General features: G+C 39.1%; 1 protein-coding gene across 2 annotated transcripts in view; it reads right to left on the bottom strand.

Annotated features, from left to right (window-relative positions):
- Positions 1-23918, bottom strand: part of fstl5 (follistatin-like 5) — a 187945-nt gene that overhangs the window by 52928 nt on the left and 111099 nt on the right. The window contains exons 7-9 of one of the 2 annotated variants that reach the window (XM_063493843.1): positions 12946-13112; positions 8403-8417; positions 4772-4892 (exon numbers count right to left, since the gene is read on the bottom strand). In XM_063493843.1, coding sequence (XP_063349913.1) covers positions 4772-4892; positions 8403-8417; positions 12946-13112 — 303 coding nt within the window. The remainder of the gene's footprint in view (positions 1-4771; positions 4893-8402; positions 8418-12945; positions 13113-23918) is intronic. The other variant, XM_063493852.1, reaches the window with a different exon arrangement.

Below are 23918 nucleotides of genomic sequence, written 5' to 3'. Positions count from 1 at the left end.
AAAAGTAAAAACCAAACTGCATTCATACACAAAATGCACATGCCAACTTTTGACAAAAGATACTACCTTTCACATGTAACACTTCAAAAATACATATGTTTTGAAATTATTTTTTTTCCAGAATGAAAGCAGCTTTGTAGAGAGGGAAACAAAATGTATTTTTCCAGGAGAAAAATTGGTTGGTGTATCTGACGATTCAACCAAGACTTTCATTAATTTACCCCAAACAACAATTTGTTTTCTGCTTAAGTGCCTGGGAGAGTGGGCAAACTTTGCAGCCACAGTATAAATGAGATTCAGCTCTATTGATTCATGTGGGTAAAGTGGGGTCACCGCAAAACAGAAAGAAAGGAAGACAAAAAAAAAAAGAGCCGGCACAACAGAGTTACAACAACAAATAATCATGACAAAATAAACACCTCGAGGATAATAGTGTACACTGAAGATAGCATTGCAGTGTCTTCATTAAGATGTGGTGAACAATAGGAGGCAGCTAGTTGTCAATAAAAGCATGCGGACAATAGATGAGATGCTTGTATAAAATCCATGAGGGACATTTTGATGAGTCAGTTTGTGTGGGTAAAAAGGGATCAAAACCAAAACTTCTTAATGATCTTCCACACTTTGCACTCAGCTTACAACATAGAAACCTCTCTGCTCTCAGACGTCTTCACTGGGAAATCAAAAAGTTCCCCTAAATGTACGTCCAGTCTAAATTTCATTAGTTGCTCAGAATAAAACTCTAAATGTATATCTTGCCATTCTCTTGCGGCCCCAAGAGTGATGGACAGCATTCTGAATCCACTTCTCCAGGATTACCCTATTTCAGCTGTTTTTTAATTGAGTTTTAGAAAAGCTCAGTAGCCATGGCAGGATGATAGCAGGTCCTCTGAGGCTTCACCCAGACTAAGCATGTGAAACTCATAGTCTTCAGTAAAAAGGTCATGTGGAAGTTAGAGTATTAATTACAACCAAAAGTCACCGGCCTCACGAGGGTCCCCATTTTCCATATACACAATACTGGGTTTATTAGGGCCTGTGTTTCTTTGCAATTAACCTCAGAGTAATCTTTTAGAAGAATGATAATGAGCCGAGTGTCTGTCAAAAGTAATGAAGATCTTGAGCTTTCCGCACTGACACATTGTGATTTTTTTTTTTAATACATTCAGCTCATTAGGAGCAGTATGGAAGAAAAGTGTCTCATTCACACAAACTTGCTCTCTTCACCTTTGTCCTCTCTTTACTGCTCCTGTGTCAGTCTTTGCACCGTTATTCCCTGTACTGACTATCCCAAACCAATTAGTAAAAATTAGATAATATACTGAACTGGTATTAGTTCTAAATGAAAGTGAGGTCACAATGACTAGTGCACAAATAAAAGGAGAATACTCTAAAAAGGGGTGCAGTGCACAAAATAATAAAAAATAAATCTGTGAGAATGAAACGATCAGTTAGCCAAGCATGGCCCTACAGCCATTCAGTATTTCACTGGACCTGAACATGTAAATCCTCCACCGAGGTGGGGCAATCTATCAAGAGTGACGCCGCAGAGAGATATGTAGTGGAGCTCAGCACTCTACACAATGACACCTGCTGGACTGAATGATGATTTTATTTTAAAATGCTTTCTCTGAACAAGTTTAAAAACATAGCAACAGAGCGTACATAACAGAACCTTGACCATCAGTAACTGTCATTAGAATCACACCACCTCGCTTCATTTTATCATTGTCACGATTCATGAAGGCTGGTCTGTCTTTACTCATTTGTGTGGAATCTTGGGTACTGGGGCTTCTAGTCTGTTCTTTACTCAACTTCCACTTTCCCACACTGCCAAAATTAATTCTGTCATCACTCTGGTCCAATTGTTTTTGTTTTTTTTGTTTTTTTGCCTGCCTTCTGTGAACCAATCAGCACTTTCTTTTATTTGCACCTGCAGCAATATGCAGCTGCTCTGACTTTGCATACAATATGCACCATCCTGGGTGGATTGTTCTCAGTTAACATAAAAGTAGTGCTAGATCTAACAATTTTAATTACTGGAAGTCTGGTTTTGCATTCTCTGCCACTCAAGAGACTAATCAGTTGATCAGCGGATTTTTCTTCACACAATCAATTACTAATTTTCAATGATTTTCAATGATAAATGACATGACCTTCATTTTCTTTAATTTATGATGAAGGCCACTTACTTGAAACATTAGCATGCTTATCGAAATGATGAGAATTCCTTGAAGGAATAAAAATGTGTCAACTTTTCCTTAAATTTTATGTACTACTTTTCCTGTTTACACAATGTTTGAACAACGTGACTTTTGCTTAGCACCATCAAAAAGCCAATACTACCATCACTACAGGGTTTTCCCTGAATATGAAATATGGCTTTTATTTCGCTTTAAGTGGGGGTTAATTTACTCAAGCCCAAACACTTTTTTTCTGTATGAAATGACCATAAGTTGCAAAAAAACACATAAACCTCTAAAGACAGGAAACACAGACTCTTTGCCTTAACTATACTTGAACCAGTTGTGCTTAGGTGTACAGTCATCCCCAAAGGCCCATTGTGAGCCAAGAAAAGCCTTGTATGAGGAACACACCTGTTTCAAAGATTTATTTTTGAGAATAGACTTATAAGTCTAGCAGAGGCAGACAGAGATCTCACTAGAGTATAAACTGGATTTTAGCATTCAGTCTTTTGGCCTTTTATTCGAGTAAAATGACAAAAGAAATAACAAATACGCAATAACTGATTTGTATGGCCACTCGGAGGCTGCAGGAAGAAGCTATAAATGCAACAGACATCTAATGAACTCATTACTGGATAAGGCAGACTTGTTTGCAAACAGTTGCTTATTTACTCATGTTAGGCATTACACCAACAAGTAAGAAGTAAGAATGTCTTAGAGTTGCAATTCTGATCAATAGTCAAATATTAATTCCAGCACTGTTTGCTGGACTGACTTCTCCTCTGGGAAGTGTCTGAATCTTTAGCTGTTAAATGCCGCCACCAGGTAGTCACTGTTTGCATTTTAGTCCTGAGCATATAGTGCAAACCAACTTTTAGAGAAATTGCTCAGGCTGCTAAACAATAAGACAAAAAGCTAGCTCTTTCAGTCTGCCACAGTTTTTTCCTATCAATTGGTATTAGTGTGACTACATCTTAAGACTATGTTTTACTTTTGGGATAATGCACTCATGCGGTATGAAAAACATCTGCCTTATGTTATCCTGCCATTAATTACGGAGCAAAAAGTTTTGAGATATTATGAATTTATAGAACCAGCTAAGAAAAAAAGCCCCACCACAACAGAACCTGGCATGCAGTTTTAAGCAGTAGGTATGGTGACAACTATTCCTGAGAGCAGCCTGATATTTTACCACTTACCCATTTACTTACAGTCTCCATTAATAAAGAGTGCCCTACACAATGATTGTTTTGAAGTGATTTTGGAGAGGGACATTTTTCTAAAGGACGACTGTTCCAGGAAGAAATACTTAGAAAAAAAACAATTTTCTCAGAAATGAATTTCTACTTTTCTACTCTTTAGAGGCTGTTTTAAAAGCCCATTATTGGCTCTAAATGCACCGCTACAGTCAAGTCCACAAGTCCATTTTTGGACAACAATTTTTGTAATTTTGATTTGTACAACACTGCAGTGGATTTTAACTCAAACAATGAATATGTGATTGAAGAAGAGACTTTCAGTTTTAATTCAAGTTATTAAAAAAAGAATTCCTCTAGGAATTATGCTTATTTTTACACATAGCCTCCCATTTTCAGAGGCTCAAAAATAGTTAGACAACTGACTGACAATCAGATTCCTAGCCAGGTACGACCTGTTCCCTTGTTATTTCATTACAAATTAATCTCTCGACATAAAGAAATGCTGATGCAAGAAAAACGCCTTCACAAAATCTAATCAAGTCAAGAACACACTCAGGGAGGTGTATCATTGTCAAGGCCTTCATGAATGCAATTGCAGAGGGTTTACAAAGAGGTGCAAACCACTGGTTACACTCAACAAAAAGGCCAGATTAGAACAGCTCATGATCTAACCTACCCCTAAGCCCAAACCCTAACCCTAACCTTGCCCAGCATAATAGAGGTACTATTATGGCATAGCTTAATGCCATATGGCATGGCTGCAACTGGAACTGGGTCACTAGTGTTTATTGATGATGCGACTGGTGACAGAAAAAGGATGATTAATGCTCAAGTGTGCTCTTTGCTTAGATTCAGCCGAAAGCTGCAAAACTGATTAGACGGCACTTGACTGTGCAAATGAATAACGACCCAAAGCATACTGGAAAAGGAACCCAGGAGTTTTTCAAGGCAAATTCCCCTTGAGTTAAAGCTGAGAGTCTGCACTTGAATCACATCTGTGTTCTTTGATTTAAAATCCACGGTGGTCACGTACAGAGAAAAAAAAAACAAGACAAAAAAAAAAAAAACCCACATAAATGTATGACTGTTCAAATACTTCTGGTTATGACTTTTTGAGAGCAATATAAACAAAGACTGGATACAACCACAAATGTGACAAGGGACTGTGGGGACAAATGCAAAGAGATTATAATGACCATTGTGAGATCATAACAAAACTCTAAATGTTAACAGTAAATGTAAATTTGCCTTAAACCTGGCAAGAATATGTTTTTTCCACTTTGTCACTATTATTTACCAAATATAGATTTTCAGATGAAATCTTAGCATTAAACAGGGGCTATTGTTTTACAAATAGTGTGACAAATGTATGTGTAAGCCTCTTACCGTTCACTTGAAGAGTGTGGGTCTGAAACAGTTTTTCATATCCATCAGCATAACAGGTGTAGTTGCCCATGTGGGTAGTGGTGACCTTGGTGAAGTACAGTGAACCGTCATCCCCAAAATCCTACCACACATAGAGGGAAAATAAATAAATAACAGCTTTTATCACTTACAGAAAGCTACCAGAAGCAGCAATTTTGGCTTTAGGCATTGAGAGCTTGAAATGAATCGTTTCAGTTGAAATGCAACAAGCCTGTGGCGTGCAGATGAGAATCGTTTATAGAACAGGAAATTAAAACTACCACATGACAACCAAAAAGGCACATTGCTGAGCTAATGGCCATCAATCTTAGTCAAAAGTTGAAGCCATTTTGTGCCACAGAACACAGTTAAGAAGAATTGTTCTCAGTTTTTCCAATCAGTGGCAAGAGATCTGATGGAAACGAGCTGAGGTGACAGATGATTACTGTAGAAATTACACATCCATCCATCGGTGGTGGGGCTATACCAGATGTCATAGGGTAAGAAGTACACCCTGGACAGGTTATTCACGTTCACATCTACAGTCAATTTAGAATCACAAATTACCTAACCTCGTGCATATCTGTGGACTGTGGGAGCTAGAGTACCTCCCACTGATAAATGCAATTTCCACACAGAGTGGATTCAAACCCAGGACCTTCTTGCTGTGAGGCATTAGTGCTAACGGGGGTCACCGACAAAAATTATAGTGTTTCACAAACAAAAACAATGAAATATTAAAAATAATAAAAGCTACTCATTTGAACTGTAACTGACCTTGAAAAAGGCAAAACATTGACACTGTGTGTCCATGCATGTTCCACAAATACACAAAGCAATGCTCATGTGGCTTATTTCAAGCGAAACAAAACCAAAACCAATCTATGAAAGCCAACTGAAACATGATTAATTCATGCTGTGTTGTGGTTATTAAGCCAGAGAACAGAAAAAAAAAAATGGTGCCGGACATGGAAGCAAAGCGGGCAGAGGAATAAATTGTTCAAGCTGCAGCGCAGAAAGAAGCCCCCAAAGCTAATGAGCCCATTGATGGTGTGCTGGCAAAGAGTGAATGTCTGCCCTCTTGGTAAGATCACACTGCAATAAAAAGTCATCTTCACAAGTTACTATAATACATTTTGGTACTACGTTGAGCCCTGGAGTAATATAATAATCTACTCCTAAAAATTAATTAAAGCGGTGCTCTTTTTCTGCATTGGATTCATATAAAGTAATAAAAAGACTTCTTCTGCTTGAAAGAAAAGTAAAAGTGTTTTTCTCGTTTTAACAACCCTAAAGGAGAAAGAAATTTATTAGTTTACTTTTGACCTAAACATGCTAATAATGCTAATGCACAGGAAGTTACCTGGAATATTGTGGTTGACTATTATTTATTTATTGACTAATTCATTAGTATTAGTGTAACTATTTATTGTGGTTGGCAATTTCACAGTTGACACAGTTTTTTAAGGTGGACCTGGTAGTAACTTTTAAAAAGAAGACATTAATATTTTGAATCTGCTTCTATATTTGAGTGGAAAAAATAAACGTACATTGAATTATATAACAACACTCCTTTAAGCGTATCATCTAAATCAAGCGAATACATTATAAATCTTCTGGGACTACTTAAATATGTGCTTGTTCTTACAATAACACTGTGATGCACAGTGGCTTTTCAGAAATGAGCGTGCTGCGACACTCTGCCTTCATTAGAGTTTTCACCATTGCCATCTAACTTGATGAGGGCCAAATGCCAAAACTGTTCACTTCTGATTGCTGCTACGCTTAAAAAAAAATCATTCAGATATCTTTTAGCAGTGTGAACGTTTGCTCTTAAGAATAGCCGTGATTCTGCTTCAGTGCTTCTGGTTTATTATAACTGAACACAGCATTGTCAAGACTCAGCCTTAATTACAACCCTCTATCAGAAGAGTTCATAAGAAGAAAAGTACCTTTTCTCATTAAATAGCTTTTAACATTTTGATCACATCTCTGCTGGCTTTACATCTTGACATTCAGCTTACCCTCAAATGTCTGCAGATGAGCGAGGACAGGCAGCCATCGTGTTTACAGGCAAACTGCGTGTTTATCGGTTCGTCCCGGTGTGCTCCGATCTAACGTACAAGCTTGGTAACGGGTCGGGCTGAGTGAAGCATCAGAGCTCCACAATATGAGGGGAAATCGATGGTGCGTTTTGGCCCCTTGGGCTGAGAGCATATTGTGTCACCTTCTTAAATGAAAAATGAATGGGGGGAGAAATGAAACTCACAGGGGTGGAACGAGCCACGGCGGAGGCTGTCGACAAGATTCCTCCACCTCACCTCACCACCCTAACCTCAGCTATCAGCAGCACCCAGCACCCAGCTCTGTGCACACGAAACAGGCAAGGGTAGGACTACTCGTAGGGAAAGGAGACAAGGGCAGGCAGAGGTGGATTTACAAATAGGCCATAGTCCTCAAGAAACTATAATTAATAAAGCTGTCACTGCCCAGTCACCTCTGAAAGGACACTGAAGAGCCACCTCATTGAATAGCTAACCTGTGGTATGATGAGGCATTTCAGACAATGGCCTTTGAAGACGTTTCTAGCTCAGCCTCGTGAAACTTTGTTAGAAGAACACAACATTTTGAGTAAAAATACCCTCCAGTGTAAACAAAGACGGATTTGTTTTGCAATCCAGCTAAAAATAGGCTGTTCGCCATTAAAATGTCAGTTCAATTTAATACAAAGAACCATTTTATTACTTACCTCTGTGTATTTCTATCCATGCAAATATTTTCAGTTTTATGTGCCTATGTTTATGAGATTTCAGCTGTTGTAATTACTCCTGCGCCCCAGCACAATGGAGGTGAATGGTACTTAATCTGTTGAGCTAACAAAACTGACATTTAAAAAAGGTGCATGTTTTCCTAGAAACACTTTTTTGTTTCAACTCCTCCTTATATAAAGTTTTGTATTTTGATTATTTTTATGTTTGTAGGTGACTTATCTGTGAATGCTTCATTGCAGATTCCCTGCTTCGAATTGCCTTTTGAGAGGAAAAGAAAATGTTGAAAATGGATTGACTTAATCTACAGAGCTCACTCTCTAACTTAAGAAGACAGTTCCTGGAGAGAAATACAGCTGCTGAAGTTAATTTGTTTTGATGTTGCACGCATTGCAAACAAAATTCAAGTCACCTCTGTCATAGTGGGAAAAGCTGTAAATGTCAGAGAGACATATTTTTAAATGTGACATAAAAGACCTATCTGCATGGCTGACCACTACCAGGTATTTATTGGAATATATTACCCTTTAAAATAGCAATAAGGTGAAAGTATAATAGGCATGTAAAATTTGCTTTCCACCCTTACTTATGCTAATAATCCTAGTATCTTCTACTAGCATAACACCTTTATTTTGGCCAGATTACCTCTTTAGATTTAACTGTCCCATAAAAGTTTGCATGACAGTTCATGTGTAATATTTTCAGACTTTTTTGTCCCATCCCTGAGCTGACAGACATGATTTGTTGTCAGCACTTTACAGCTTTGTGGGCTTTTTTTTGGATGAAATAACAGAAAACGTGAATTGATGTCAGTTTGGTGAAACCAAAAACCAAAAACACCCTACCTGAGACGAGATCTGCTGGAGGAAAAACAGAAGTCAAAAATTTAGAGGTTCATTTCTAATCAAAGCATTTATGAAAGAGATGGATTACAAACCAAAAAAGGGAAGCAAATGATAAAGTACCAACGTTTTCTTAGCCACTTATCCAAATGGGGTCTATAGCCTACTACCAGCTGTCAAGGGGCAGAAGTTAGGTCACCAGTCACAGAGCAACAGACAGAGAAAAATGGCTAATTTAAAATCACCAATTAACCTAACAAGCATGCCTTTGCACTGTGTGAGAAAACCGGTGCAAATCGAAGAACCCCACACATTGACAGGGAGAATATATACACACAACCAGGAGATTTGTCTTGGCACGTGCTCGGTAATTTAGGTACATTTCATCTCTTATCCATGAGAGTTTTTCAGTCTCAGCTGACTGCAGTTTTCCCCAGTCTTATAAACAGTACAACTGCATTATGATCAAAATTATCATCATTATGTATCAATGAGCCACAAGCTCGGTTTCCTGATCATTGATATGCAAATTGTCATGAGCATTAATCAGTGGCCATGAGTACTACTCACAGAGAACTGGAGAATGGCTGAAATCACAGTACTGGACTGTTTGAACTTTGTTCTGAGATGGTCATTCCTTTTTACATAAATATCCGCTCAAACCAGAATTCCTTCCTCATCCTTTCATCCAAAGAGTGGCCACTGGCATGTAGGTGTAAAGAGTGATGATTGATTGCAACCACTTAGCAGTGGTTACTTGGTTTCCTCAGTGCTTTTGGCACTAGCTAGTAGTAATCCTGCTGTGAACCTGACGCTTGCTTGAGGTGGACCATTTCTTGTGCATTGCATTTGGGGTTTGAAAGCCACAGAGACACAGAGTTTGAAAAATACGCATCGCAACTCTTCCAACACTCGTGACATATATGAGATCAACAATGCTTTTCACTTGGGCAGCGAGTGTCCTCCTTTTCTCTTGGATCTCGTGGCTCATTGTTATGCAGTGGTGGTAGTTTTGATCGTTATGCAACTGTACTGTTGATAAGCCTGGGGAAACCTGCAATCAGCTGAGACTGAAGAAGTCACTTGGATGAGTGATGAAACATTTGTACCACTGAAAATGTTGCATCCAAATGAACTCGATCAACTTTCTGGAAATCGGGAGTTGTTAACCTGCCCTAGTGCTAACTCTTGCATCATCAAGGCTTAGTAAAAAAATGATAAAAATGCACTTGTCTCAAATATGAACATTTGCAGTTTTTGCAATTTGTTTCTTGTTTTATTGTGTTTAATTGTGGCATCACTTTAGGAGATATAAGTTGGCCTTTCAGCTACTCTCTCAGAATCTCTGAGGCAAACTGTCTGTTGAATGCACACTGACACGGCAGCAAGTCACCCAGTACAGACAGTACAGAATATGAGCTAAGCTTCCAGACCATATGATTGCTTTGTTAAATTACATATTTTTGTAGCTATTTTAAAACAGGACACTGAGTTTCAGTTATTTCATGTATTATCTGAAATGTGTTATCACAAAACTTGATTGAATCATCTGTTAGAAACAGCACAGGAGTTGCATTCAATTAAAAAAAACACAGCTGCTTAAGAATTATATCAGATAAATACCTACTTCAATGCATGTGATCAGAAAGGAGAAAAAGAAACATTATTTCCTCTGTTTCCTGTTTTTCATCTTCTCCTATTGAAGCTTTAGTGTCTGTCTTCAAAACATGTCTATTTTTAAACATGTGCATGTTTTTTATGATTCAGATCAAAGATTTTGGTCCTAATGAGATATGTTTCTATTGTGAAAGCACTAGTTTAAGTAGGACGTACTACTCTGAAAGCTGCTGACAAATACTGTATACAAATCCCCTCTAAATACTCCTTTAAATAGATGGATTTTCCAACTTTTGAAAAATTACAAAAATGTCATCATCTGAACTTTTGCCAAAACCCAAGAGTCATCATCCCCAAAAGCAAATACGAAGGTACACACACAAACTCTTGCACAGAGACATGCACAGTACACAACTGTGTCTTTGGCTTGGCCACTCAGGGAGGATTGAAATACTGACAGCCTTGGATGATGATGCAATAGCCAGCAACTGTCAACTTCACGGAATTACAGTAAGCTGCTTTGTCAAAATTCAGAGAGGCTCTATTGAACTCCAGGATACAAGCGCCCCGCTGGGATTAATGTGCAATTCACTAAGTCTGAGGAAAAAAAAAAATCTAAAATAACAACGTTCTAAAATTGGGGGGGGGGGGGGGGGGGGGGGGGGGGGGGCTGCGAGATTACACAGCATAAATCTCCCATGTGTACTCACAGGAATATAACTCCAATTAAGGCTGGCATCAGATGCTCACAAATATTAACAGACAGCAATTATACAGAAATTGTCTGCAAGGCAATTTGGGAAAGGGCTTGTGGATGCCAAATGCAGGCAAAATCCATTCTCCTCTCTGGAAAGAACAACAGTGATTGACTGGATGTCTGAGGGCCAAAAATAAATCTGGAATGAGCTGCGCTTGTTCCACTGGTAGTTCCTCTTGATGCTGCGTGGCTTTCACACAGTATTCTGTTAAAAAGCAAGAGGCTGTTAGCATTCATGCTGATTGCCTTGCTGACAGTGTTTAGTGTAAGTGAAGAGGTAATCTGAGCAACAGCAGAGGTTGTAAACTTGGGCGTTTTTTAGGTACCGACAAAAAAAAATCTAATCTGACAATCGCATACCCCGAGGATCAGACTAGATCAAGTTCTCTCAGTATGAAGTGCCAGATTAGTCCCTGTAGTTGTCCAACTCAGTTTCACTTCATGAAGCTGCACTGGCATCAACCCAACAGGCTGTGTGTACCATAGAGCGAGAGGCATAGCGAGTATAATTTATGTGTCAACATTTACCACAAGTACTATGAAGCCCTGGGGGTACCAAAGTGGGTTAGGGTTAATTAAAATGCAAACTGTTAGCTGAAGCCTTCTTTCAACTCTGCTTTCTCCATGATGTGCAACTCAAACCTTGAGTTCTGTGGACGGACATCAAATTTTGATGCTTTCTCTAGGAGTAAGACGTTTGCAAACCACAAAAGGCAGAACTCTGATTGATTACCAGCACAGCCTGTTCTCCTCCCCGCTCTCACAATAATGGGAAAAAATGTATGAGTAGAAAAGGTGGAGAGATTTTTTTTTATCTAAGTTCTGATGTAAAATCATAGCAATGTCTAACAGTTTTAAAATAGGTCATTTTTATTCCTTCGTCTATATGCTGTCATTTTTCCCAGCTATTGATGAACTCCAGAGAAAGCATTTCTTCATAATGAACCTCATTCAGTAGCAGAAGCTTTCATCCCTGAGCTGACATTTGAATTGAAACTACACCTGAGCAAGATCTGATACTGGTCACTGTGGAAACGGATGACAGTGCATGAAAAGCAGACAAAGACCACCCCTCGTTGAGATGCTGAACTCTGCCGTGTCTTCAGGCAAAATAAGAAGATGAAACAAAAAATGGTTCTATTGAATCTTGCAAAAAAAACAAAACAAAAACAAAGCAGTAAAACAATTCTTGAAAAAAACTTAAGAAAAAGATCAAAGTCCAGGTTGACCTTACAAAATCTTGCATTTCACTTTTTTTTCACTTCCATAAATCCTCTCAAGCGTTCTTGAGAAAAAAATCTGACTTACGTATGGGGTTGGCAAAGGTTTCTATAATAGTCACACATCACCTCCATCCAGCATCAGCACACTAGTTTAAAGCCAGTTGATGGTGCCAAGGATGACTGGCGACAGCTGGGCGCCTCTTACTCATTTTAAGGGTCATCAAGATTTAATGTTACATTAGTGGCTTCGCTGGGTTTCCCTTTATCTTCTTCGACAGTGTTGACTTAATTATGCACAGCAGTATCACACTCATCTTGGTCAGCCCAGACACATGGAGAGGAAAAGGGTAAAGCAAAGGAGCTCTGCCTCTGTACCTCTCTGTGTATCTCGCTACGTTAAGTATCCGTGCTCCTTTTGATGTGGATGAAAGTGACACAGAGGGCTGTCTGGGGCCGTGCATACAGATTAAAACGCCGACACATACGCACATGCAGTCTTTCACCAAGTTGTAAAAGTAGGTCCTTCCTCTAGGGCTGAACCCCTTCGGTATCCCCCTTCATCTTTTGTTTTGTCTGAAATCCCAGCCCCTCCCAGCAGTCTCTAAACACAGACACCAGGAACACAAACTGACATTCCGGATTACTGTCAGGCCTACAATACAAAGCCAGTGCCAACAGTCAAATAAAATGCGCTGACAATCTGAGCCACTGCCAAAAGAATAAAGCTGAAATATGATGAGAAGAAAATATAGGAGGGATTTTTTTTGTGTAATTTTTTTTCCAAAAGGAAAAAAAAAAAAGTGACAGCCCTGCAAAAACTGCAAATTAGTGAGAATTGCTGCTGTGAAAATGCAATAATTAGAACTATTCAAAGTTCTATGCACATCTAACTAGATTGCATTTATTTAGAAACAATAAATTAAAGGCAGTTTTGACAGGTAGCTCTTACATTGATGTCTTCCAGGTTCAAGGAGTTCAGATACTGATGGTTTCTCTTCCACAATATAGGAGGTCTCCGTTCACCTGTGATGGCGCAAGTCAACACAGCACTCTGGCCCACTGTTACTGTTGTCACGCTGATTTTCTGGTCCTCTGGAAGGGTGAGCAGGTACGCATCTGTTGATGACATAAACAGAAAAGTTAGAGTGACTGTCTTTGGCTCAATTTATGATTTTTGAAACAATTAACCTGCTGAGTAAAAGTGGCTTCTCTAAACTTTGAACATGAAGGCTAACAGTAAAAAATGTGATTCAACTCAGTCATCCTATATTTTTTCTACATTGAGTACTCACGGGCTTTTCATTCTTCTAATGGCTCACAATTTACCCACTGAGATGTTTCAAAATTCATGGTTTTCTCACATCTTTCTTGAAGAATAAAAACGAAGCATAAAAATAAGACACACAATACAAGCGTGTCTCAATTAGTTGCTACCGTGCTATAGCGGGAGACACTTCTTTTTTTAAATATGCACTGAGGCAGCACAATTATTGCATTTTGCACAGTAATGAGAGGGAATTAAGTTTAACGTTCTGTAAATACTTTGCATAATTTATGTGAAGATACTTTAATGGAAGTTCTGCTTTATCAGCCTCTCTGCAGAGTCTGTGTCCACCACTACGTATTTCTTTTTTAGCTACAAGAACAAACCTGACACTTTTGGGAGGCACCAGTACTACTCTTCGGCTGACTACTAAAATCTCAACTGAAGCGTGGTGCTTTGTAACTTAAAGCTGGAATATTTTTAACACGCTCAGTGTTCTGAGAGTTTAAAACATCTCCATGCTGTTGTAAAAGCCCAGGAGTACACACTTTCTGATGAAAGTAACATTGAAATCAAAAAAGAAAAAGGAAAAGAAAAAAATTCTCTATGTGCACAGAGGTTCCACACAACCCCTCACCTCAACCAGAGTTAGTTTTTTGCTCGCTTCAGTATTTCTGCAGTACGCCAAAGTGTTTAAAGCCTCACTCTGATGATGATGAGACCAACACAGAGAGAGTACTGCAAGTAAGTCCGATCGGGTGGCTTGGCGAGAGGTCACCATGGCTGAAGTTGTTTAATGCCTTGGTGCGTCCAGTATTTTGAAGAGACAACAAGTACAATTTACAGTCCACCATTCTTTGCTGATATTATGTAATGCGGCCTGTGAAAGAATGCCTTTTAATCTTTCTCTTGGGTAATGAGCAATGGAGCAAAAGGAAACAGAGACTCAATTTGTTCTGCTCCTAAGGGCATGAAATACAAAACCTAATGAAAGAGCAGGTCCAACAGTGTTCACTTGCCACAGCCCAGAGAATGAGGATGAGAACACCTTCAATTACAGCATGACTCCTGTGGCCCTTGTACCAATGGCTGCTGATTGCTTTTTTTTAACCTTCTCACTCATTTGCTGTGTTTGGTCCACTTGTTGTGTCTTTGAACTGTGAACTTGGCTAGCGTGTTAGATCCAAGCTAATCACACTGAGACCGCGAGAAAACTCATACTTCTTTTCAGTGGGAAGCTTTGAGTTAAGACTTCTAATCTCACATTTGGCCCAATGAAACCCTGTTTAAGCCCAGGCAAATCACTGCTAGGATTACATCAAAATTAGAGGATTAATGAGAGCCCTTTCTTCTGAGTGAAGAATAACTAAGTTTAAATGATTATACTGTTAGTGAAGTGTTGAACAAACTCTGCTGTAATTTATAAGGCTGCAGTTTCTTCTAGAAATTTTTTTCTTATTCAACTGATGAAAAAGTGATTAAAAAAACACTGACTACCACTATAGCTCATTGGAGTGAGTCAGTGACCCGTATACCATTAGGCTATTGCATAAGTCTGTGCTTGAATAGATGCATTGAATAGATGAAAGAACAAAGATTCCTTAGGTACATCAGGAAGATGACCTATGTGCTTAGAGAATAACTCAGATAGCAAAAACCCAAGAAATAAGAGGAGCAAGAAGAGGAACCATTATAGAAGGACAGATTTCTGCCCGGCATGTACCACCAGCAGATGGAAGAAGTGGCTGATATTGTAAAATCCTATCAATGGCTGGACAAAACTGGGCTGAAAGACAGCACAGAGGCCCTAATGATGCCAGTACAGGAATGAGCTCTCAACACAAGATCAATAGAGGCTGGGGTCTACCACAGAAGCCAAGACCCAAAGTGAAGGCTGTGCAAAGATGCCCCTGACACAATTCAGCACATAACAGCAAGATGCTCGAAGTCTATATATAACCAGAACACCATAAACAAGTGGCTGGCATAGTATACAGGAACATCTGTGCGGAGCATGGCCTGGAAATCCCTAACACAAAATGGGATATACTCCATACGGTGGTTGAGAATGACCAAGCTAAGAGCTGGTGGGCTTTCCAGATAAAGGTAGATAAACTGGTGATGGCTAACCAACCAGTAGTGGTGGACAAACAGAAGGCCATAGTGATAGATGTAGCTATAACGTGATAACGACATGGTCAGCTAAATCTGTTATAACAACTTCAGGAAGATGGAACTCGAAAACCTAGCAGGTATACCAAGGGCTGAGAGAGGAGATAGAAAAGATGTAGAAGATAAAGGCAACAGTAGTTTCTGTGGTAACGGGAGCACTCGGGGCAGTGATGCCCAAACTGGACGAGCTGCTCCATCAGATCCCAGGAACAACATCTGAGATCTTTGTCCAGAACCGCACAGTCTAAGAATCGGAAAAGAGACTGTGCAGGACCCTCAAGCTCCAGGCCTCTGGTAGAGGACCCAAGCTTGAAGGATAAACTTGAAGGATAAACTTTAGATTTCTTAATAATTTTTTATTTTGTTATATTACTATGTGTGTCAGCACGACAATCCCCTAGGAGATGAAAATTAAAGCGTTTCCTTCTTAATAACAAACGATCTTGAACACAAATACTGAAGTTGAAAAGAAAAAAAAACCATTCAAACTAACATAAAGAAACCTGAAAAGCAAACATATTTGCTCATTAGTCAGTCTCTTTTGTTGGTTAATGATAAAATGTCATGTGATGCCCAGCACAGACAGTATTTTTTTAGTCAGAAATAAATAATAAACCTGCCACTTGTTTTGATTTAGAAAAAGCATGGTGAAAATGATACATGAAAAGCAATAACCAGCTTCATAAACGATTGGAACATCTCCCCTGTGGACACCGTAATATGACAGTCATTTGATGGAACACATTTGATTAATTAAGAACTGTTTCTATGTAATAAAGACATGACAACAGTTGTCAGCGGGGGTGATATGAGAGCTGTCATGGATGGAAATAAATAATAATGACTGAAGGGAAATGGAAAAACATTTAGGAGCAAAAACTAGTTTTATAGCACCTCATTAAACATGTTTTTTATGCAGTATTGATGTACATGGACAACTTCAGGTCAACAAGGGAAACGCTGTCTCAGGGCTTACAGATGCACTGCTGTCTTTAGCTTACCTCTTCAGTATTTCTTCATGTTTCAGTGGATCCACTGCCACAGGTAGCATATAACTTCTGCTAACATAACAATACTTGATACAGTTGTGTTGACCCCTTTATTTTAGGATATAAGACAAAGTTGTAAGGACCCTAAGTATGGCGCAGGGAAGGTAGACAGTAAAGATTGTGTTGGAAGGCCAAAAAATCTGTTTCCATTGTGATGTTTTCAGGCACACAGCGACCCAGTGGCACTGGTCTTGTTTGCCAAGACCAGTGCCTGAGGACATTACAGCAGAACTCATAGTGCACAACCCTGTAAATAAGTGCTACTGATGCAACTCCTGACCTATTGCACCTTCATTGTGTTTTCTTAAGAACACTGCAGGCTATATCAACGAAAACTGAAGCAGCAGCTCCAGCTCGTGTCACTCGCCTTAAATATTTAGATTGTCAAAATGGAAGAATTGCTTCTGTTTTTAATCTAAGAGACAAGTATCTAAGAGACAAGGTGACATTTCGCCAGGTTCACCAATTATTACTTTTCAGATGTTCCACAAGAGTTTTTTTTTTTTTTTTTTTTTTGGGGGGGGGGGGGGGGGGGGGGGGTGTCACTGTTTTTGTTTAAGAATCACACAATTTGTCCACTGCTTTTTTACCTTCCGTCATAAATTTCTTTCAAATGCTTGGCAGGCAAATTTAAAATGACTATATATGTTTAAAACTGACATTTATCAGTTCAAACATTTGATTTGTACTCTTTATACTACTATCATTAATCATTTGAGAGATCATTGCATTCTATTTTTATTGACAATTTGGTAAGTTTGGTTTATGTTTATCCTTCCTGTAATAAATGGGTATTTATTTTACTTCAACTCTGTTTAAATCAAAGTTCATGAGAAAATAATGGGCTGAGTCTGAGTGTACTTTTACCAAATTCATGTTACATTAACTATAGTCATAGCAACCCAAAATGAAGCAATCAAGGTGTCAGACAAAATTAACAATATCCAGAAGAAAACATAATTGGGAAAGTAAGTAGAAAAACAAAGCAAGGGAAACAAAACAAAATAACATAACCCTCATGCAGAAAGCAAAGATTTAAGGAAAGTGGATCCTCAGTCACTCGTGGCTAAGCCACATACCTCCTCCTCTCCCGACACTGATAACAATATAGCCAGCAGATCAACAATCCAAGGAGCTACTTGGTGCTCTACATGGTGCTGAGGTGGTGGTGGGTGGATACACTGACAAAAATCTCCTTCAATAATGTCCTCCCTAACCATTCAATTACAGCACCCTTGTATCTTAATGATTTTGGAATACGCTGCAAGCAACAAACTCGATTTGCTGCTGATCCCCAGGGGGATAGAAATCTGTGAAGGTATAGGGAGAATTTTAAGAAGAAGGTGGGCAGGCAGACAGGCAGGCAAGCTTTAGCTATTGGGTGGAGCAAGGATGGGATGGAAGGGAAGGGATCCGACCCGAATGAGAAAATCCTCAGAGAAAGGGGAGTCTGGGCGGCCAGAGCCAGCTGAAAGCCTTCAGCGTGCAGCAGCTCCTGTGTTAAAGATTTATCAGTGGAGGAAGTGGCACCGGCTCCTCTTTTTGGTCTGATTTGAGGCCTGAGGGACTCAGCCCCCAGAGAAGGATCAACCTTCACCGTTCGACCTGTAATTAGTGATTAACGGTAAGGTCCAGACTTTTGATTTACTTTCCTCTGCTCTCACAAGGGGATGTTGGTCAGTGGCACGGCACGAGGTAAATCACCTATTGCACTGGAGGCAACAAGCTTGTCAGGGAAAATAGGCTCTGCCTAGAGGACGCTGCAAAGGACCAGCTGCATGAAGACAAATTGCACCAAGGTTGCTTAGCCAACCCTCTTACTCCATCCTCTATCATGCTCTGTCGCCCTCTTTCTCAAATACATGCTCACTCGAGCTGTCTTTCTTCACCAAGTCTTTCATTCCTTTCTAACTTACTCCCTCGCTCAATCCTAATGACATTCAATATTACCAAAGCTGAACGCCTGTGTAGCCCCAATTGCTTTTGAGTTTGACATTTTGAAGAGGAGATAAAAGTATTTTTCCCTGATGCTCAGTATTCATAGATCATATGCATAGACTCAAAGGTAAAAAACACCCCCCCAAAAAACAGAATACACATTCATCTGAATACTCTCTGATCTCGGATGGTTGACTTGATTTGCGCAAACTTTCTCCCAAAGCAAGAAGAATGGAGTCTCTGCTTCTGTGTTTTTGATATAGCGCATGAATGACTCGGTGGACTTGGATGTTTGGCAGAAACAGAAAATAGTTTGACTGGTGAAACATTCCCATTTCCTTTGTTTTCCCAAAGAAGATTCATAGTTTTGCTTTTCATGTTGAACTGCTGTGGCTTGTTGCGCTACTTCAAGAAAAAAAATCGTTCCCTGTATAATAAGAAACAAAACACTAATCAGGTGACTTTTTATGCGTTTATTAAGAGAAACCCACATTGCTGACAGGGAAACATTGCGCCTTTCCTTCATTCCAGGTTTTATTTTTCCCCCTCTTACTTGGTAATGCAGAAACAACCTAGCTGTGAAGACCAAAAAGCAGTTTTTGACATGAGTGGGAAAACTTGGTGAGAGAGTACAAATGAAAGGTTTAACATAACCATAATTGTTGTTCAGAGGAGAAAAAGATGTAGTCGGAAGAAAATTACAGCTTACAACATTACCTACAAGAAGTTGATTGCATGTTATAAACACCAATTATTCCAAAACAATCTTATGTAAGCTCAAAAGAGGCTGAATTTACACAGAATATTTATATTATGACACTATGAAACATTTTTTTTACAGTTCTCTCACCAAACCGACATAGACAGATTGGCGACCTGTCCAGGAAGTACATTAAAACAGCTGGGATAGAGACTGCGACCCTGAATTGGATAAGTGGAAGAGAATGGATGGATGGATGGATGGATGTGAAGTAATAATGGCTCTCTTATTTCAGTATATTCTTCATATTAATAAGTATATGTACACAGTAGCAGTGTCTTCTTATTCCACCAGAGCTGCTTTTCATTACTGTCTTATGCGATGCCTTGCTTTTTCCAAAATTGCCAGTGCTTTTCATTGTGTTTTGTCCTTAATTCTTTATGCAAAATGAGCAAATTATTTAATAATTTTTCAAAGAATAAATAAGCAGACAGGAAAATATAAACAGATGCAGACATGGGACTTGTTAACTCATCATCACGTACTTGTAATTAAGATCTTCTGAGCAGATCTTTTGAGCTTTGACGTTAATAACTGTAATCGATATTGTCCGAGGCAGCTGTACTTAACGTTTGCACAAGTGAATTCTGCAAAATAAATAATAAATTTGGGTTTGTTTACATGGAAAACACTGCAGCTCAACTTCAGGTCAAAGAACAACGAGCTGCCTTTTATGATGAATCTGTGCTTGTAAGAGATGATTATATAATGCACAGCTATAGGGGCGGCGTCTCAGCATCTCGTGTCACCTTTCACCATCTTGTGAAGGAGGAAAAATAACTGTGCTTTTGCAGCTTGCTAAAACAATCTTAAATATGCAAAAAAAAATTACAGGTATTAGGTAAAAGGTGAGAAGATTGTTATTATCTCCTTCCACCCTCCTCCCACGAACATTCTAAACATCAGGGTGGCTTTAAAACAGTCACAAATGGCCTTTGTGAGTGCACTACCTCTGGCTGATCAGCCTCTAGTCTGTTTCCAAGCTGCTGGTAGAGATCCTGAGGGACGGCCTGCATTAGTATGCTACAGAGCTTAAGAGGATGTCTAATTGGACTAATTTTATCACAGCTACCTTGTGGAAAACAAGTAATGAAAAAAATCCTCCATCTTCCTGCTATAAGTAAATCACACGGCACTTAAGCTACAGCATAAGAGAGGCTATATTTCAATGACTTCTTATTTCTTAAATATAAAAGCCACTAGGCCACTAATGCTGCTGACTCCAGTGTATGTTGATGCACTTTTCTGACAAACATCAGGCACCAGTTTGTGTGTTAAAGGGGCAGTATACACTTCCACCCAACTGTCTTGGCTTTCTGCTAGTTTTTCGGCAACATTACAGCCAGGCCTACACCTTCAAATAGATGACAGGAGATGTTAAATGCTGAGAGAAGCAAATGAATGCAGCAACCCGTTTATGCTGAAACATTCCTGACAGCCAGAAAAGCAAGTTGAACCTTTCTCACTCAGAGGGCTGTAGAACATATTGTAAGAAGTTTCTCCTCACTGGGAATTTAAACCTGACCCATCAGTGGCACATGAACAGTAGTGAAGAGTTAATAAATTGAAACCCCACTGTTTCCAACCTCATTGTGCACAGGACTAGCTGCCATGGAGAAACATGTTCCACAAGTAAACTTACTGAGTACCTTATGCCCACTGAATCAGCATAGTGAAACTGCAAAGCTCATACTGAAATTGGTAATGTATTGGGGTGGCAGGGGGGGGCTGGTCCCGCTTGTCCCCCCACAGTGTTGGTTTGCAGGGTGATGAGTCATGTCAATGGGAGCGCATACATAGATGAATTATACCACACTAATGGATTAATCCTTTCCACACTAAACTAAAAAGTACTTCACTCAAGGATTACTTCAAATTTAAAAAGTACATCAACTTCTTCTTTTAATAAATTCTGGAGATATAGCAGAAACATGTTTGAAAATGAGCCACAAGTTATGAAACCATTTTAGCACTTGAATGAAATACTCAGCAGGGGTTTTGACAAGCAACAGTCAGACGATCCATTAACTCTCGCTCTACCATGGGTGCTGAATAACAGCAAACTTGACTTAATGGAAGCAGCTTTTCCTAGAAGAGGCCTGGCTGATGGTTTGGATGTCTAATTATAATCTTCAGAGAAGTAAAGGGTGTAAGTCAACTAATTTTCAAGCCTGGCAAAGTCTGTAACGTGGGATAACACATGATTAGAGGTGGACTGGGTTAAAAAGAAAGAGAATAAAATGTGAATAAAAACAATTATAATAAAAAAGAAACAAGAAAAGATAATTAATAAAAACCAAAAGGAAATCACAACTGTACAGCCAGAATTGTTATGCTCCTCCAAATCAATTTTATAAAGGCTAATAAGTTTGAGCATTCACTCTAGCAGCTAATTGGAAATGGCTTCTCAAGTGGATCTAGTATTTGCTCAAACTTAGGTTAACTTTAATTGATATATATTTTTTAAATTCACTGACAATAATTTGGTTGGCAACATACAGCAAAAAAAAGGAACATGGCATTGGGTCAAAAAAATAAAGGTAGTATACAAGCAATGTTTGATTATAACAATTAAGTGAGTGGTTTCACTGAAATACTCGTCCTTGTCACATCTATCTTTCTTTAACCAAGAAGTCCACCAGAGTGCACTCTGCAATTTCCCTTTAGGTAACAAGCTTTTGGAATGCCACCAACACAACAACCAGCTTAGTTGGGTAAAGAGTTGGGTGAATGAGTAATACATGACTCAATTCAATAAAACAAGAAAATTTGTAAATGACACTCATCTTATCAAGGATTCAAAAATAACTACACATAACAGATGTTAGGGAAGGCTATTTATGTTTTATGTGTCTAAAATAACAAAAATATGAGCTGATATATTTTTAAGTCACTAATTTTCTGCCTTTAAAATCTGATATGGGTTGGACTCTACTAATGAAAGAAACACTCATCTTGATGCTTCAAACAGATAAATAAAATCCTTCTCCTCCCGCACAAGGCTTTGAATAATCAGGCCCCATCTTTTCTAGACCTATTGATACTATATGACCGATATAGTGAATGTCCCTTTCACCTGCTGGCTTACTTGTGGTTCCTTTTAAAGTAGAAAGGGAGGCAGAGCTTTTAGCTTTCAGGTCCCTCTTCTGTGGAAACAGCTTTCAGTTTGGATTCAGGAGATATACACTCTCTATACTTTCAGGATGTATAGTACTTTTAGGTTTAAAACTTAACTCTTTGATAAAGCATATAGCTAGGGCTGGATCAGGTGACCCTAAATCCTGCCTTAGTTATGCTGCAATAGACCTAGGCAGCCAGGTGCTTCCCATGATGCACTGTGTTTCTTGTTCACTCACCTTCTTCACTCACTATGTGCTTACAAAGCACTCTGCATTTGACCATTAGTTATCATTAATCTCTGGCTGTTCTCTAAAATGTGTAAAGGAAACCCAGAGTGTGCCTTTTGTCCTGTCTTCCTCCCTTCACCTGTAACCTGTTGCTGCAGATTGCAGCAACATTTGTCTTCGCACTGTCACGAAGTGCTTGTTCAAAGGGGCTGTGGTTTTCTCTTTATTATTGTAGGGTCTCTACCTTACAATATAAAGTACCTTTTGATTTGTTGTAATGTGATGCTATGTCGATAAAATTTAACTGAATTGAAAATTAAATTTCAGAAAAAAAAATATAACATTATGTAATTACATCTTTTATAATGTCTATGGCTGGCCAACTATTACAGTATGTGAATGACCGCGGCAGACCTGGTGACATATTTATGCTTTGCAGCACACTTTATTTCAAACACGGTTGCTGTACATCCACACACTGAGCTGCAGCTCTCTCGCTGCCAGCTCAACATAACAACAACCACTATCACAGGACCCGGTGCAATACTTAAGTCGGCGAGGCATGATTGCAGATGCTGTGCAGGTGTGCCCGCCTTACCTGCACGGCACCGCAGGCCACGCCCCGCCATATAGTACCACAGCATTATCTTAGAACACAACTGGATATTGCACTAATATAACAAAATGCACTCATAACTTACTTCAGGTGTGTTCACATGTGTCTGGATTATTCTTGCACTCGAAAAATGTATTGTTCATTTTGACCATCCCCCAAAGCACAATAACCAGGCTTGAATTATTTTTTTAATGTTTTTAATATAAAACGCTTTTGTTTAACAAGTGGACAGAAATAGGCTTTTGTTAAAGTAACACAGATTTATTGCCTTAACTACATACTGATCAATCGTGCTGAAATGCAGTCAGCTGCCCAAGGCTCATTTTGAACCAGGAAAAATCATGCTGTAGGTAGATGGATATGGTGGATAACCGCTACATTAATACACATCATGTGTTTTGATGCAGACAGTAGAAAATTCTTTCTGTGTGAGGATCACAAGAGTAATATATGATAGCTCACGTTACAGTCCATCTTAGCTTCCCACCAATTCCTCAGGAAGCCAGCGGGCACTCCAAGGCTTTTTAGTCTCAGCAGAAATCAAAGAGGTGTATATATTGGATGTGTGTTCTGTCAGCAGGTGTCATGGTTCAGATCAATATGTTGATAACCAAGGAGAGTGGAGTATGTCATTACTATGAATCAGTCAAATATTGTATATTCTATTAACTGCATACTGTATCCCACATTCTTTAAATAAACCACCTATTTCTATCATGCTAACAGGATATAACCTAAAGTAGGGCAAATACAGTTTACAGTTGAAATGTAAGAGA

Source organism: Pelmatolapia mariae, linkage group LG2, assembly GCF_036321145.2.
Source record: "Pelmatolapia mariae isolate MD_Pm_ZW linkage group LG2, Pm_UMD_F_2, whole genome shotgun sequence".
NCBI classification, from domain to species: Eukaryota; Metazoa; Chordata; class Actinopteri; order Cichliformes; family Cichlidae; genus Pelmatolapia; species Pelmatolapia mariae.
The sequence above is the reverse complement of the archived record's forward strand: the minus strand, read 5'-3'. Positions and strand labels throughout refer to the sequence as shown.